The following is a 16,608-nucleotide window of genomic DNA, read 5'->3' as shown; positions in this document are numbered from 1 at the left end:
AGTCTAACATAAAAATGAAGAAATGTAACAGGTATATTGTTTACCTGGTACACATTCAGAAGAGGGTGGCAAGGTTAGTCAACTAGAGACTAAGCCATAACACTATATGATGAGTTGAAAGAACTGGGAATTATGTTATCTACAGAGAAGACTTGGGATGGAAGTGTGGAAGAATGCCTACTGCTTTATAAACCTCCAAATGCTATATCAAATGTCTGCAATGATTCAAACAACAGAAAAGTCCTCATGGGGAACAACTAGATATATTGTACTTGGTCCCACAGAACTGGAACTCAAGTATGAAAAAATGGAGGAGGCAGATATCAGCTCAATCTAGAGAACATTGTCCTAAAAATATCATCTCTCTAAAATGGTTTCAGGACATAGGTAAGTTCTCCATCACCAAAGGTATAGCAAGCAGAGATAGTTCTTTGCAGGGATTAGGCTAAGTGATCACTGAAGCCCCTTTCTGACTGCTATAATTCCATTATTCCACTCAAGAAGGCTTCACTAAAATAGAGGTTAAGAGAAGGCATTGGGGTGTTCCAGACTGGGAGGTAGGGAAAAGAAAACATTTACAAAGGTATGAGAAGATGGAAAAAACCCATTTTCTAAACCTGAGTTTGGCTTCACTGAAAATGAGAGCTATAGAATAACTGCAGATAAAGTGGAATAGATTTGGGGTGAGATTAGGGGACACTAAATATAGATATTTAGAGCTGAAACCACTCCCAGAAGTCACCTAGGCCAATCCCCTCATTCTACAGATGAGGAATCTGAGTTTGGACTTTTTCCTACATGTTCAGAAATCACTGAAGAGTAGAGAAAGCTATTGTGAGAAGCAGCATTCCCAAAAGAATACCGGGGTAACCAAGAAACACAGAAAATAGTGCCTCAGTTTCCTCTTCTGTAAAATGAGGATCATAAGAACACCTGCCTCCCAGAGTTGTGGTGAAGAGCAAATGAAATAATAATTGTAAAGTGCCTGAAATATGGTAAGTATTATCTAAATGCAAAGAAGGAGTTAAGAGAAGACCAGCCAAATAGCAGGTGCCAGATGTTTTATTCTAGAACATTATGCCTGTTAAGAACTGGAATCTCTAACAGTTGATTTAGGAAAGTCTCTATAAAACTATACTACCTTTTAAACAAACTCTCCACAGTGAACTCAGTAGAACAAAAAGGCCTCTCCAGCTATTACTTCAGTCAACCCCTAGGGGAAGAAAATGGAAGAAAATAGACACAGTATCTGAGCTGCACACCAGCTGCCACCACCACTACAACTGCTGTTGACGGGGCAGCCAAGCCAGCCAAGTGCTAAGTGGATCAAACCAGCAATTCAAACTCAAGTACTACCTCCTCTCAACTCTGGTGCACATAGCTCAAGAGCTCTGGGAAGAATAATGTCCCCCAGACTATCAACCCTCTCCAGTCTTGTCCCTCAAGACAGTGTAGAAGAGAAGACTTAAGGAAATGGGATCTGGCAACTGCATCTACGCAGGGGTCCTCAAACTACGGCCCGAGGGCCAGATGCAGATGTTTATCCCTCTCACCCAGGGTTATGAAGTTCTTTATTTAAAGGTCCACAAAACAAAGTTTTTGTTTTTTACCAGAGTCCGGCCCTCCAGCAGTCTGAGGGACAGTGAACTGGCCCCCTAGTTAAAAAGTTTGAGGACCCCTGTACTAGCGATTCAGCCCCCACCTCCTCTGGACATACAGCGACTGAAAACCAAAAAAAGGCAAGTTTTCAACAAGAGAATCCTTAGCATTGTCAAATGATTCGCCCTCAAAAACAGATGTTGCTTTATCAATGAAAATGATATGAAAAAGATGAATTGCCATCTGCTTTGTTTCTACATCTTAAGGACCACTGGGCCTTTCCATATGACCAGCAGCTGAAGTTTCTTCTATGTGGTATCTTTCCCTGAGAGAATGGGCCTTCCTAGAGAGCAGAGACCATCTCACTTTTCTAACTGTATTCCCTGGGATTAGCACAGAGCTTTGCACATAATAAGTGCTTAATAAGTGCTTTTTTAAATTCATTCATCTATCCACTTTTTAATGGAGGTTTTTATGTAATATAGATTTTAGAATTCAAACCCAGCCTCTTTATTTCTTAGCTAAGAAAAACAAGCCCCAGAAAGTATTAGTGGTGCATTAGGGGGAAAAGGTTGAGAATCAAGGAATCTGAGTTTGAATTCCACCTCTGACACTCGGTGACTTAATGAGCATAAATAAACAAGTCACTTATGGAATACTGAAAGTGGTGTCCTCACCTGGAAATAAGGATGGAGGTATATTCCCTATCTCAAAGAGGTGTGGTAAGGAGAAGAGCCCTTGTAAGTGTGTTATTACTTTTCATAAATAACTTACACAAGGTCACAAAGCTTAAGCAGAGACTCAGACCCAAGTCTTCTGACTGCTAGCTTGCAGAATTCAGCTAGATAACGGCCTCTCATCTCTGTGTGGGCCCCAATTCTCTAATTTCAAGGAGTCTTTTAAAAATCTTTTGCATCTTCATTCAGTACTTCTATTCCTATCTAATGGTCATTTGCTGCATTGGATCTCTTTATCTAAAGCATGTAAGGCAGAAAAAGACAATTAAAGTGCTGTATTTTTAAAAAATTGATGAGAATGCTCAAAGAACTTAAAAGAACCAGCTGAAAACATTTGATTTTCCAAGTGGGAATAGACCAGAAGTTCTTAATCTTTTTTTGTGCCGTGGATACCTTAACCCTTCTCAGAATAAGGATTATAAATAAGTGAAAGAAATGCTAAATTTCAATTAGAGGTTAGGGAAAACAGAGATATACATTTTTTCTCATTCATGTTCATAGACACCTTGAAATCCATCCATGAGTTCCCTTGGTTTATGGATCCTAGGTCAAGAACTTTGGGACTAGATTAAGATCTAAACTTTCTCCCCTAGAAAAGATTACCTGAACATTATTACAACTAATCTGAGAGGAAGAAAAGTAACAAAGTTTTTCACAGTCACTGTATGTTAATGGATAAGCACCTATTTTCATGCTTGCAATACCTGTGTGAGAGCATCATTTACAGTAATCACTTCTCCCTAGAATCTGCCATAAAAACAGGTCGGCAGCAGTCTTGGTTGCAAATGACTCTCTAACCCTTCATAGATCAAACTGTCCTCATTTCTTAAAGATGTTACAATAAGCTCAGGCTAATAAACCTTTTAGCCAAAAAAATTTTTAATTTTGATCAAAATTACCTTTTTTGGGGGGGGGGGTGGAATTAGGGAGGAAGGAGGCAGTAAGAAATATGACTAAACCCAAAGGAAAAAGTATCACTATGCAGGAGGCCTGAGACCAATTTCACTATCAACTTCTAATTTGGCAAAGGGTTACAAAATGGGCTTCTGCCCTCGATTTCTATAATTAAAGAGAGTCAATATGCAGGTTAGACAAGGGACTATACTGAAGAATCAATACTAAATGTCAGCCACCATGCTGTAGTGGATGGCACACTGCAGAAGAGGCAGAAGAACTAGATTCCAATCTTCATACTACTGCTGACTAGCTGTAATGGGCTGAGGTTTGAGTTGATGCACTGAGGTCCCAAGTAGGTGAGGCTAAATAGTAATTGGGCTATACTCTATTAATATACATGATTGGATAAAGAATGGTCCCTGCCCACTCTCTGTGCAAGTCCTGATGTGTTGTATAGGAAATGACGATTTTGGTGGGTGGAGACAGAGAGACAGGAAGAGAAGCTGGGAGAGATTGGCCTGGGTTCCATGCTTGTAGCTGCTGGTCGTGTGGCTGTTGGTCTAGCTAGCTTCTTAACTCAGCTGCACACATTGCTATCGCCGATTCCCTTCCACCTCCGATCTTTCTTCACTGAGAATCAAGACTGACGATTTTCCCCTAACCTGAATTCCTGACTCTGGCTGATTTTAAAATACGAGGTCTTCACATTCTAGGGGGGTACCACCTTTAAAAGCTTCAGGTGCCTAAAAGTAAAATGGGGAACACCATCTAACCTGAATAAGAGGGATCCTAATCAGGTAAGCTTTTGAGGTTCCAAACTGTAAGAGCTGATTAATACTCTATAGTTAGTTAAGTACCAAGAGCAAATTAGGCACAGGATGGGATGAAGAAGAATCATTCACCCTAGAAGCTCAGCAGTTTGTGCCACATGTGGACAGAACATTTTAGGAAGGATATTCACAGAAACATCTAGAGCAGGTGTCCCTGAACTTAGGTTTGAAATACAGTTTTGACAACTGTATTTCATCATAATAGATTTCCTTTATGGTCTTATTTGTTTATATTTATAAACACATAAACTCCTAAAAAATTTTTTCGAAGAATTCATTTTCAAGACTGCCAAAGGGATAAATGACACACACAAAAGTCAATGATTCCTGCTCAAAAACAAGTGTCCAGAATGTTGAAGGACCTGGAAAAGGAGGTGACGGTTCCACCACATAGTATCCTGACCAAAACACGTGCAGTTTGGTATTCAGTTCCAGAAAGACACTGACACAAAGTGTCACAAACTGTTATCTGGGAAAACTGAGAGGCCTGGAGACCATACCAAAACACAGGGCACTACAGCAAAATACAGAGCAGGTGAAGGAAGTGAGCATATTTTGTGCAAAAAAAAAATATTTGAGAAGGGCCAGGAAAAGGTTTATAATCATTTGCTCTGAATTCAAAGTGTGCTTGCTTCTGCTTGGCCTCAAAGGGAAAAACAAGGAAGAATGGGAAGAAATTTTAAAGAAGCAAATTGAAGCTTGAAATAAGGAAAAACTGGTTCCCAGGTATGAGAGCTATCCAGGCTGTACTTTGACACCTCAGGAGAGTGAGCGCCACCACCCTCCCCCTCAAAGCTGGTCGGGACTTGTTGAATATGTTGTGGAGTGGATTCCTGGTCAGGTAGGGCTGGATCGGACAGCCCATGAGGTTCCTTCAAATTTTGAGGCTCTGAAATTTACAATTCATTTAGAGTCAAAATATGATTCACACATCTAAAAACAAAAGTCAAAGATATACTTGAGGTAGGGCTGTATTAGCCCAGTGATTGGGTACCTCAAATGAACTAACCCTAACTCTTTTGTAGAAACTTTTCATAGCCTGGCCTCTCCTTACCTTCCCAGTCCTCTTATACCGCACTCCCTCTTAGCACAGCCTGCACTCCAGAAACAGTGTGGGCTATTCACTACTCCTCCCACATAACCCTCCATTGACCAACTTTGGGCTTTTGCACCAGACTTTCCCTTGTGCCTCAGATGCTCTGGGCTTTCCACCTTCCTGGCTTCCTTCAACTCTCAGCCACAAGCTCACTTCCTGCAATTAGTCTTTCTCTGTCCCGCATAATGTTGATGCTTTCCCACTGAGATTTTGTCCAATTTATGCTGTAAATATCTTGTTTTAACGTTGTTGTTTGCAGGTTGTCTCCCTCAATTATATTGTGAATTCCTGAAGGTCAGGGATTGTTAGAGCCTTTCTATTTTGAGCACTTAGCATAGTAGCTGATACACACAGAGCATTCAATAAATACTTGTTGATTTGTTTAAGAGACTAGTGGTCTCCAAAGTAGAGGCCACAATGTAACTTCAATGACATATGATTAACCGACTGGAGGACTGGAAGATAAGCAGACCCTCCCCAAACAGCCAATTGTGGGGGAATGTTTCTAATACAATTTTACCACTGAGTTCATCCAATCCCATCTCTCTCACAACTGGCTTCTCATAGTAACATTATTTGGCTCTCAGGGCAGATTAATCTACACTCGTGTATCCACACAAAGAAGGCAAAATTCCTCACCACCACCCCCAAAATCCCAATGCCCTGCCCCACAGATCATGAAAGAAAGCCATGGCAGGTCGCCCTCATTAAGTAGGCTCCACAGTCTGTAAATGTTCCAGTCCAATGACCCCTTTCCCCCATTCCACTTTCTGTTTTTCAGCAGTAAAAAATAAGTAGGCATGGATGAGAGACCTCACAACTATCATTCCAATGTCTTTCCCATCCCCCATCAAACGACAGCCTGCCAAATGTCCCTGATCCTCCCCACCATCGCCCCAGTCTCTCAGGTTCTCGACCTCCTCTTTCTCCTTGAAAGCTCACTCCTCTGAAGCTGCTCTCTTCAAAGTCACCCATGATGTCTAACTGCCAAATCTGATGACCTTTTCTGAATTCTCAGCCTTGTTGACCTCTCTGTAAGATTTGATACTGCTGACTCCATTTTCTAGATATACTATTCCACTATTCTCTGCTCTCAAGGTTGCTGAAGTGAATGAATGAAAAAGCATTGATTTTAGAGGTTCTTAATCTGAGGAGCATACACTTTTTAAAAAATATGTTGATATCTGTATTTTATTATAATTGGTTTCCTTTGTGAGCCTATGTGTTTTTACTTAATATATTGAAAAAAATTATCCTGACAAGTCCATAAGCTTCACTAGACTAGGAAAAGCATCTGTGATGCAAAAAAGTTTAAGGGATCTGACATATTTATTTACCATGATTTATTTACTCTTTATTATGTGTCAAGCACTGAGTTAAATACTAAAGATATAAATGCCTTTGAGGAAACTGTCCCTACCTTCAAGAAGGTCATATTCTAATAATGGAGGCAACATATGGAGGAGTGATGACCTAGTGCAATATTTTAGTAGGAAAAGTTACAGGAGTGGAGTGGAACCCCAGGGAAGGAGACAAACACATGTTTTCAGGTAGCAGTGACAGACTTGGTTTGATCACGGCTCTTGAACTGGATAAAGGGGAGAAAGTAAGACTAGAAAGTAAGGATATACACTACAGAAAAATGCTTTGAAAGAAGATGGTGAGGCTGGGTCTGCATACATATAGAATGGGGCAAATGAGGCACTCCCCACAATTAGGTAGAGGGAGGGGATACTTTAGCTGAAAAGGTTAAGTTTTCCCAGGTAAGGTCTTTGGTCTGATGGAGGTGATAGTGATATAAATGAAGGAAACCTGAGGGTAGAGAAACAAGGAGGTCAGTTCTCTAAGTCAGAGTCTCTGGTGACAGAGGTTGGCATAGGGAGTAGCATTTTATTGTATCACTTCTAAAAAAAAAACTTCTCTACATGAAAACATGAAAACAAAATATTCAAACCTTTTAAAAAAAATTTCTAAATCAAAACTTCCAGTGCCTTTTAAATGCATTCATCAAGAAGTAGTTCAGGCCAATTCCAATAGACTTGTGATGGAGAGAGCCATCTGCATCGAGAAAGAGGACTTCAGGGTCTGAGCGTGAATCACAACATGGTATTTTCACCTTTTGTTGTTTGTTTACTTGCTTTTTTTCTTTCTCATTTTTTTCCCTTTTTGATCTGATTTTTCTTGTGCAGCATGATAAATGGGGAAATATGTATAAAAGATCTGCACATGTCTAACATATCTGAATTACTTAGCATCTAAGGAAGGGGGTGGGAAGAAGGAAGGGGGAAAAAAACTTGGAACACAAGGTTTTGCAAGAGTGAATACTGAAAACTATCTTTTCATATGTTTTGAAAATAAAAAGTTATTATTAAAATCATTCATTAAAAATATAAAAATGTAACACCTTCTAATTTGTTTACAAGAACTGATTGACACCTGTAAGGATAGAAATTTACTAGCTCAATTTCAACAAAAGCCTCTGTGTAACTGGAGCATTAGATTGGAAAAATGAGTATAATTACTTAGTAAGCATGTGCTGAACTTTTCTTTGTGAAGGGTCTTTTTCTAGCTACAACAGTCATTAAAACCAGGTATCAAAAACAACTTACCTTAGAACTAGAACTCTGAATCACTGTGTCACAAAGCGTTAAATCAAGATTTTCAAAGATAATTAGTAAAAATATTGTTAATTTTTTTTGCAAGCAAAAACATTTTATACTGTTAAATGAGTTTGAAACTATTTCCTTTTTCAGAGAGGCAGAGTCACTTGAGCTCTCCCACAAGTCCCTCCAATACTTTTAAATAGTGACTAAATAAATTCTAGAACAGCAGAACCCACAAAGATGGAGTGAAACACTTTCTCAGCCCAAGACAACTTAGAAAGTCAGCAGGAAAGACTTCTTGCACTAGGGTGAGAAAGGAGCATGATCCAGCACAGACCAGGCCAAACAAACCAGGAGCAACTTAATAAGTGACAGCAGTGGTGGTTTCCAGACCCTTCAGTCCACAGATGATAAAGGGATAGAGATTTACAAGGGTCCCTCTGCTGGCACTGGGGGCAGGACTCTCTTGCACTGTCTGTACTTGGATCTAAGTCACAGTCCTGGATCTTAGTCCCTGCGTGAAGAGGAGTACTAGCAAGGCAAAGGGAGCTAGGGATATAGGAAGCTAGCAGCTAGCTACAGGGGAGCAGGGATACAGGTAACAGTTACAGAGTATAAAAGAGTGCTTAGGGTCACTCACAAAACAGTACATAGTAGAAGACATCAGTAAACATACATCTCCCTAGATCATACCACCTCAGAGAAGCCAAAAACTTACAGGTCTCCAGAGTCATCTCTGAAAACAGCTACACAAAAACCCTGAAACTTGAGACAGTACCCCGCTCCACTTAGGAAGCAGAATACCACCTTAGCACAGAGTTTATAAAAAGAAGAAGAAAGAAGAAGAAGAAAGAAGAAGAAGAAAGAAGAAGAAGAAAGAAGAAGAAGAAAGAAGAAGAAGAAGAAGAAGAAGAAAGAAGAAAGAAGAAAGAAGAAAGAAGAAAGAAGAAGAAGAAGAAGAAGAAGAAGAAGAAGAAGAAGAAGAAGAAGAAGAAATAGGCTGGAAAATAAGCAAACAAGAAAAAAAATAAAACTTTGACCATACAAAGTTACTAAGGTGACAAGATCAAAACACACTCAAAAGAAGATAACAAAGTCAAACTTCCTGCATCCAAAGCCTCAAAGAAAAATTTGAATTGGTCACAGTTAGACAGTTAGACAGTTAGAATTAGGCAAGGGGAAGTTAATGACTTTATGAGACATCAAAAAACAATCAAACTAAAAAGAATTTATAAAAAGAAGATAATGTGAAATAAATCACTGGGAAAACAACCAACCTGGAAAATAAATCCAGGAGAGATAATGTAAGAATCACTGGACTGCCTGAAAGTCAAAGAGCCTAGACATCATCTTTCAAGAAATTATCAAGGACAACTGCCCCAATATTCTAGAATCAGAGGGCAAAACAAAAATTGAACGAATCCATTGATCATCTCCTAAAAGAGATTGATTCCAAGATAAAAACTCTCAGGAATTTTTAGCCAAAAATATTGCAAGCAACAAAAAAGAAACAAGAGAAATATCATGGAACATGCAGTCAAGATAATATAAGATTTAGCAGCCTCTACATTAAAGGATCATAGGGGCTTGAAATATGATATTCCAGAAGGCAATAGAGCTAGGATTATAACCAAGACACCTACCAAACAAAACAGAGTATAATCCTTCAGGAGAAAAAAAAAGGATAGCTAATGAAATAAAGGACTTTAAAGCACTCCTGATGAAAATACCAAATGGAATAGAAAAGTTGATTTTCAAAAGAAGAATAAAAAGATAAACAGGAAAGTGAAATCATAAGAGATTTGATAAGGTTAAACTGTTTATATTTCTACATGGGAAAATGAGATTTATAACTCCTAAAAACATTCTCATAATTAGGGAATTAGAAAGAGTAAACATAACAAAGCAGAGATGTGAGTTGAATGTGATGGTGTGATTACCTAAAAAATAAAATTAAGGGATGAGAAAGAAGAATGCATTTAGAGAAGGAGAAAGGGAGAAGTAGAATAGGATAAATTATTTGGACATAAAAAAGGCCTGAAAGAGATTTTCCAGTAGAGGGGGAAATGGAGGAAGTGGGAATGGGAGCACATGAACCTTCCTCTTATCAGAACTGGCTCAAAGAAGGAATAAAAATACACACTCAGTTGGGCATAGAAATCTATTACCACACAGGAAAGTAGGAAGAGAAGAAAATAAGAGAAACAAGTGGGAACTGATAGAAGAGAGAGCAGTTTGGAAAAGGTAAAAGACAGAAAGAAAACATTTTTGAGAATGAACAGGGTAAAAAGGGAAAGAGAGTAGAATAAACAGGGGGGACAATAAGAGAGAAAGAATTATATAGTTGGTAACAGTCGAACTTAAAAAAATAAGAACCACTCCTCAACTGATAAATGATCCAAGAGTATAAAGAGGCAGTTTTCCGACAAAGTAATCAAAGCTATCTATAGTCATATAAAAATGCTATAAATCACTATTGATGAGATGATAATGTTGAAGGGAATGTGGGAAAATTAAAACACTACTGTACTATTGGTGAAGTTATATACTGATTCAATCATTCTGAAGAGCAATGTGGAACTATGCTCAAAAGGCTATAAAGCCTAGAATATCCTTTGGCCAAGCAATACCATTGCTAGGTCTGTATCCCAAAGAGATTTTTTAAAAAGAAGGACCTATGTGTACAAAAATATTTATAGCAGCTCTTTTAATGGTGGCAAAGAACTGGAAATTGAAGGGACATTCATCAGTTGAGGTATGGCTGAATAAGTTGTTGTACACAATTGCGATGGGATGTTGCTGTGCTTTAAGAAATAATGAGCAGGATGCTCTCAGAAAAACATGGAAAGACTTACATGAATTGATGCAAAGTGAAATAAGCAGAACCAGAAGAACTCTGTATACTGTAACAGCAATATTGCATTTACCTATTCTCAGCAAAACTATCCTCCAAGACAGTTATGTAGGACCATCTCAAAAGAAAGAACTGGTGAAGACTGAATGCTGATCAAAGATATTTTTTCTTTCCTTTCTTTGTCTTTGATTTGTATTTTCTTTCATAGAATCACTTACATGGAAATGTGTTTTGCATGACTACACATGTATAACCTATGTCAAATTGCTTGCTTTCTCAATGGGAAGAGAGGGAAGGGAAGAGGGAATGCGAAAGAAAAAAAAACGAATGTTAAAATTGTTTTTACATGTAATTGGAAAAAATAAACTATGAAATAAGATTTAAAAATAAAATATTTCTCCATGTCATTATTTTTATTTAGCTGAAGTCTTATAATATATATATATAATTATAGCCCAATAGATTCTGGGTATAATTTATCAATGTACCTATCCATGTTGAATAAGTAGGCTCAAAAAAGTTTACTGGTTGGGTGTTTAGAGACTACTCTTCCAGAGAATCAAAATGTCCACAAATGTCTCAGCACAGTTGAAATCCCAAGATGAAACATGAGTACCAAACAATACACTCCAGTATTTCTTCTTAAGAGATGACTGTGTCTTGACTTGCAGTTTGGTGATATAGTATATAGAGCACCGGTCTTGCAACAGGAAGACCTGAATTCATATCCTTCCTAAGATATGTCCGACTTGTGTTAAATGAAAATAATAATTGCACTGATCTCACGGGGATAATGGGGGAATATATGTGCCATGCCTAGCAAAACCTTAAAGTGCCATATAAATGCTAGCTATGATCAAGACTAAACAGCATACTCCTATCTCACCTGACAAAATGCATTCATTTTAAATGATTCGTTTAACATGCCTAATTTAGCCTTGCAGTTAGATGATATACTCAAGTCAGAGACTAACTAGACGGTTAAGTCATCACACACACAAAATCAAAGTATCATTAGTCAAGATTTGACAAGTGTTAAAAACAGCAGGAAGTGACTACACTGAGTAGATCTCTCAAGTAAACTTGAACATTTCTAGCTTTTAAATCTTGGACAAAATCCATTAGTTTCCCCCAGAAGGCAGTTAAGAAAAATGGGTCTCCTTAGTACTGATTAAAAAGCTCATGCTACATTAATAAATTAAAGTGATCCCCTTTTACAGGAAACATGTCCTTGAACTTCAGTTTTCAGAAACCACATAGAATCTAACGGCCTCCAAAGAAAAAGACTTTGTGTTATCTATGACCAGTTTCAACAGCTAAGTGGGGGAAATGGGTCTAAGCAACTTTACTACTGCCGCTGTTCTATCAAATAAATAGCTCTTAGAAGACTGAAGATTTGCAAAAAAAAAAAATAAATAAATAAACAATTGTGTGAGACATACTAAAATCTTAACAAAGACCACGGTACTTTTTATTCAGGCAAATAGTTTATTTAAATTCACAGGTGAATTTTCTTCATTACAGATCACTTATGTCAGTTTGTAGTGTTCTTCACTGCACCTCATGGTGCCATATGGGCACTTTCCTCCAACAGCCAATAACTTTTGTTTAAAAAAGAAGCTATCTGTAACACTGCTCATAAATAAGAAAACAGTAACTCCAGTAAAAATTACTTAAGTACAACAAGATAATGGAAACGCTTAGACAGAATGTTTTATTCTACCAGGATAATTTTTTGGTTGAAAAGTCCAAGTGAATTCTTTCCTAAGAGGTCTTACAGCTTCCAACATTTAACTTTTAATACCCAAGGCGTAGATTTCAAAGAGCTCAAGACTAGGAATAAGGATTAGAACTGTGATTTCCATTGGTATAGAGAATTCCCAGGTGGGGAATCTCTCTCCAATGCAACTGATCACTTTCTCTGCAAATAGACAGTTAAGAGTTGCTGCCCAGGGTTAAGTGACTTATTTAAGATCACAAGGCCAGTAAAAGTCAGGGGTGGGGCTTAAACTCTCCCAGCTCAAGGCTAACTTTCTTTCAACTATGGCCTGCTTGCCTTTCAACACTAAAGGAATTAAATGCTTCAAAAAAAAATGCCACCAGTTTTCTGTCTATAATGCGTTTGGCTTAAAATGTTGTTCTCATAGGTTTGTTTTTATTTGCTTTGCCCAGTCGGCTTTTAAGATACATTGTTAAATTATTTATGCTATTTAACTTACATGTTTAGTTGAAGGGAAAAAAACTTTCAAAGTATATTGTAACAACAGTGTTTCCTTGCTTAAAGCAGTGTTTCATATGGGATAGCTTGAAGAGCTTTGGGAGCTGGAGCTGACAGTATCACGTTCAGCTAATAGCTACTTTCACCACCACAGACCTATCTAGTTTCTTTGTCTAAGACAAGTGAAACATAAAAGATGGAACAGTACAAATGGCCAAAGGCGAGTTAAGAATAGAATCAAGGTGCTATTACCAACAAAGATAAACACTTTTCCTTGATAGGAGGCTTCTTAAAAGCAAAAGCTTCTTGGTAAATGGCCCAACCAATTACTTGCAACTTGCAACTACCAAATAATGTTGAAAAGTAAAAAGGTAGTTCTAACATTATACTCAAAGCGGAATGACACACCTTACCACAAATTCAGAAGAGCAGAACTTCTAGGCTGAGTGATTTTGAGCTAAAGGGGATCCTCTGACACTCGAATTTTGCTGATGAGGATCTGGGGAATGGGGGAGAAGGGGGCCGGAGGTCAGTTTTAAGTGACATGCCTAAGGTCATACAGGTATGTATGTGATAAGTATACAGGACTATGGTCCATTGTGTAACCAGGAGTTTCGGCTCCCAATCCAGCAAGCTTTCCAATATCACCAGGTTCTGGTGATAGATACCTTCATACAAAACCTGGAAGTTTCTTTTTTTTTTTTTTTTTTTTTTTTTTTTGCTGAGGGAACTGGGATTAAGTGACTTGTCCAGGGTCACACAGCTAAGAAGTATTAAGTATCTCAGGCCCGATTTGAACCTAGGTCCTCCTGACTTCAGGGCTGGTGCTCTATCCACTGTCCCACCTAGCTGCTCCTGGAAGTTTCCTTTGACAAGAGATGACAAAGTTGAAACAGAGTACCGAAGCAAGTAGGAGCCCAACACCAAATGAACCAAAGGTCGCTGTCTGAGACAAGTCACTTCCAGAGTTTGTGTGACTCATAAGAGTTTGTTTCTGTCCCAGAGTTAGAAAGAACAAAGTGGGTGCTCACTGACTGGGGAAGGGCTGAACAAATTGTGGTATGTGAATGTAACGAATATCACTGTGCCAGAGCAAAATCACTGACGAATTTAGAGAAACGTGGAGAAATTTGTACAATAGATACAGGAGGACTCGAGGAGAAAGAAAATACACAATGACTAAAAAAAAAGTCAAACCAAAACTAAGAGAATGAAGACAAACACCAAGTAATTTTAATGACCTATCTTGGAGAAGAGACAAATAAATGCACCTCTCTCCTTTTGATAGAAAAGTAGGAGAAATGCAAATGCATCTTAACTCACTGTCTTCTGCCACAGACAAAATGGCTCAAGAAAAATGCAGGTGGCCTTCTGTGACAAATCAGATGGCATGGAAAACTGAGTTTCCATTATCTTTTCAGATGAAGCAAGTAGTTGTGGAAGTGGTTTCTTTTATGTGAGGTACTGCAGTTGACCTAGTGCTAGACATGGGGTCAAGAAGATCTGACTTTAGATGTGCTGCTGCCCGTCTCCTAGTCTATGCTAGCTCAGATGGACTGCTCACCATGCTACACGCCCGGCCTATCTCTGAGACACTATGTAGTAGAAGTGCTGGAAAAACAAAAATCTTTGGTTTGGTCATTTTTTTCTGGCTGTTCCCCCCCCTCCCCCCCGACCAGAACGTGCTCTCTCCTTACCTCCACTTCCCAGATAAAATGCCACCTACCAGAGGTAGCCTTGCCCTTTGTTTCTTCATTCTACTGCCTTCCTTCGGCTCATTTTTTCCCTAGTCATTCCATACATTAACGGGGCTCCCCCATTAGTGAGCAATCCTGGAGGAGAGGGGCTGTCTTTTGCCTCTTCTTGTACCCCTAAATGCCGAGATGCTTTAAAATGTTTATAGACTGAGTGACTGGCCATAATGTCTACTTCACAGTTAAAAAGCTCACGTGGAAGTGTGAAGTAAATAAAAGTAAACTCAAGTATGTAGAAATATGAAATATAGAACTGTTTGATTTGTGATCTAGAGATAAAGCTTGTAACAAACTGTGCTGCTCTCGCTCTCCCATTCTCCAAAACAGCTTTCATTTCATTGATGTTAGCAGTCCCTCCAATGATGTGACTGACAAGTTACTGTAAACTCAAAACTTTCAGCGTTGCCTCTTTCATGTGCTGACTGACTCACTGGAGCAGACAAGGCTTCCCCCTTCCCCCCTTCCCCCCCTTCCCCCAGATCTAGAAAACCCAAGTCGGGCAAGAGTGAAGGGGGAAGCTGCTACACGATTGCCCAATGTGATCCCTTCCTTTCCTAAGGCAGCGGCAGGAAGTAGCTGTAGCCAGTCAAACTTGGAGCTGGCTGCCTAGGGCTCTCAAACTTTCAGTTGGCAGCCAAGGAGAAACCCCACCCCACCCCCTGCCCCCCCCACTGCCCGGGCTCCTCATGACTGGTGCCCAACCACACCAAGGGGAAAAGGGGGGGGAGAGGCAGAGACAGAGAAAAAGAGAGACAGAGACAGGGAAAAAGAGAGACAGAGAAAAAGAGAGAGAGAGAGAGAGAGAGAGAAAAAGGGAGAGAAAGAGAGAAAAGGGAAAAAAATAGAGAGAAAGAAAAAGAGAGAGAGAGAGAGAGAGAGACAGAGAGAGAGAGAGAGAGAGAGAGAGAGAGAGAGAGAGAGAGAGAGAGAGAAAGAGAGAGGAAAGTAAGGAGCTGGAGGAAGACAAGTGTGTGTAGACTCGTCTTCCTCAAGGAAGTTGCCTGAGAGAAGGAGGGAGAGGTGCAGCAGAGTCTGGGGGTGGGGGTGGGCTCCCCCGGAATAGGGGAGCAGACGCCGGCCCGGGAGGGGAGGGGTCGTCAAGCGGCTCCCCGGCCCGAAGCTCAAAGAGCAGCAACGGCAGCAGCTACAAAGAGGGGTGGGCAGGGAGGGGCGCCGGCGCGGCGGGTACGCGCACAGAGTCCCGCGCGCCCGCGCGCGCACACCCCAGCGCCCCCGTGGGCTGGGCAGGCCCCTTCCCCAGTTCTTCAAGGGGCTCCGCCCGCCCTCCCCCACCCCCCGCAGCCGAAGGAGGGGAGCGGAGGAGGGGGCGGCTCTTCGCCCCCGCGGCGGGTGGGAGGCAGGCAGGCAGGCAGGCGGGGCGGGCGCGCCGGGCGCGCCGGGGCTCGGAGGTGGGCGACCTCGGGGGGGGGCCCCCTCCCTACCCCCCCTCCCTCCGTGGCGAGTGTCTCCCCCAGCCCGCCCCCGGGCAGGACCAACTCACCAGCTTGGGCTTGTTTTTGGTCTCCTCGTCGCCAGCGGCCCGGCCCCCGGCGCTTCGCTTGCCGCCCCGACCCCCGCCGGGCTCCTCGCCTCCGGGGCCCGCCGCCGTCCCGGGCTGCTCCATCTTTCTCGGACCCCCGTCACCTGCGCCCCGCACCCCGCCCCGCCCCGCCCTCAGCCGACTAGCCGCCGGACCCCACCCGGGCCGCCGGGGAGAGAAGGCAGCCCTTGGGGGCGCGGCCGCCGCCCTCGGGCCCTGGGGGCGTCCGCCCCGAAGCCCACCGAGCCGAGCCGAGCCTCGGCCGCTCTCCTAAAGGACGGCCGGCGCCGCTGTGGCCGGAGGCGCGCCTGTGGCTTTAAGAGGGCCGCGGCACATGTGATTCTGCCGAGTGGCCGCTGACAGCCACCCGGGCACGGAAAGCCGAGCTTCCGACTCCGCTGCCGAGTCGGGCCGCGCTACTGAGCATGCCCGGCGCGCGGGCTGGAGCCGGCCAGAGCGCTGCCTCCCAGTCCGCCCGTC

General features: G+C 41.5%; 1 protein-coding gene across 1 annotated transcript in view; it reads right to left on the bottom strand.

Annotated features, from left to right (window-relative positions):
- DIAPH2 (diaphanous related formin 2) overlaps positions 1–16,255 on the bottom strand; it is an 868,850-nt gene extending 852,595 nt beyond the window's left edge. The window contains exon 1 of the mRNA XM_031944530.1: positions 16,090–16,255. Coding sequence (XP_031800390.1) covers positions 16,090–16,212 — 123 coding nt within the window. The 5' untranslated portion in view covers positions 16,213–16,255. The remainder of the gene's footprint in view (positions 1–16,089) is intronic.
- Between the last annotated feature and the right edge of the window lie 353 nt (positions 16,256–16,608).

The sequence above is a fragment of the Sarcophilus harrisii genome, chromosome X, assembly GCF_902635505.1.
Source record: "Sarcophilus harrisii chromosome X, mSarHar1.11, whole genome shotgun sequence".
Taxonomy (NCBI): Eukaryota; Metazoa; Chordata; class Mammalia; order Dasyuromorphia; family Dasyuridae; genus Sarcophilus; species Sarcophilus harrisii.
This window is presented reverse-complemented; position numbering and strand designations above follow the sequence as displayed.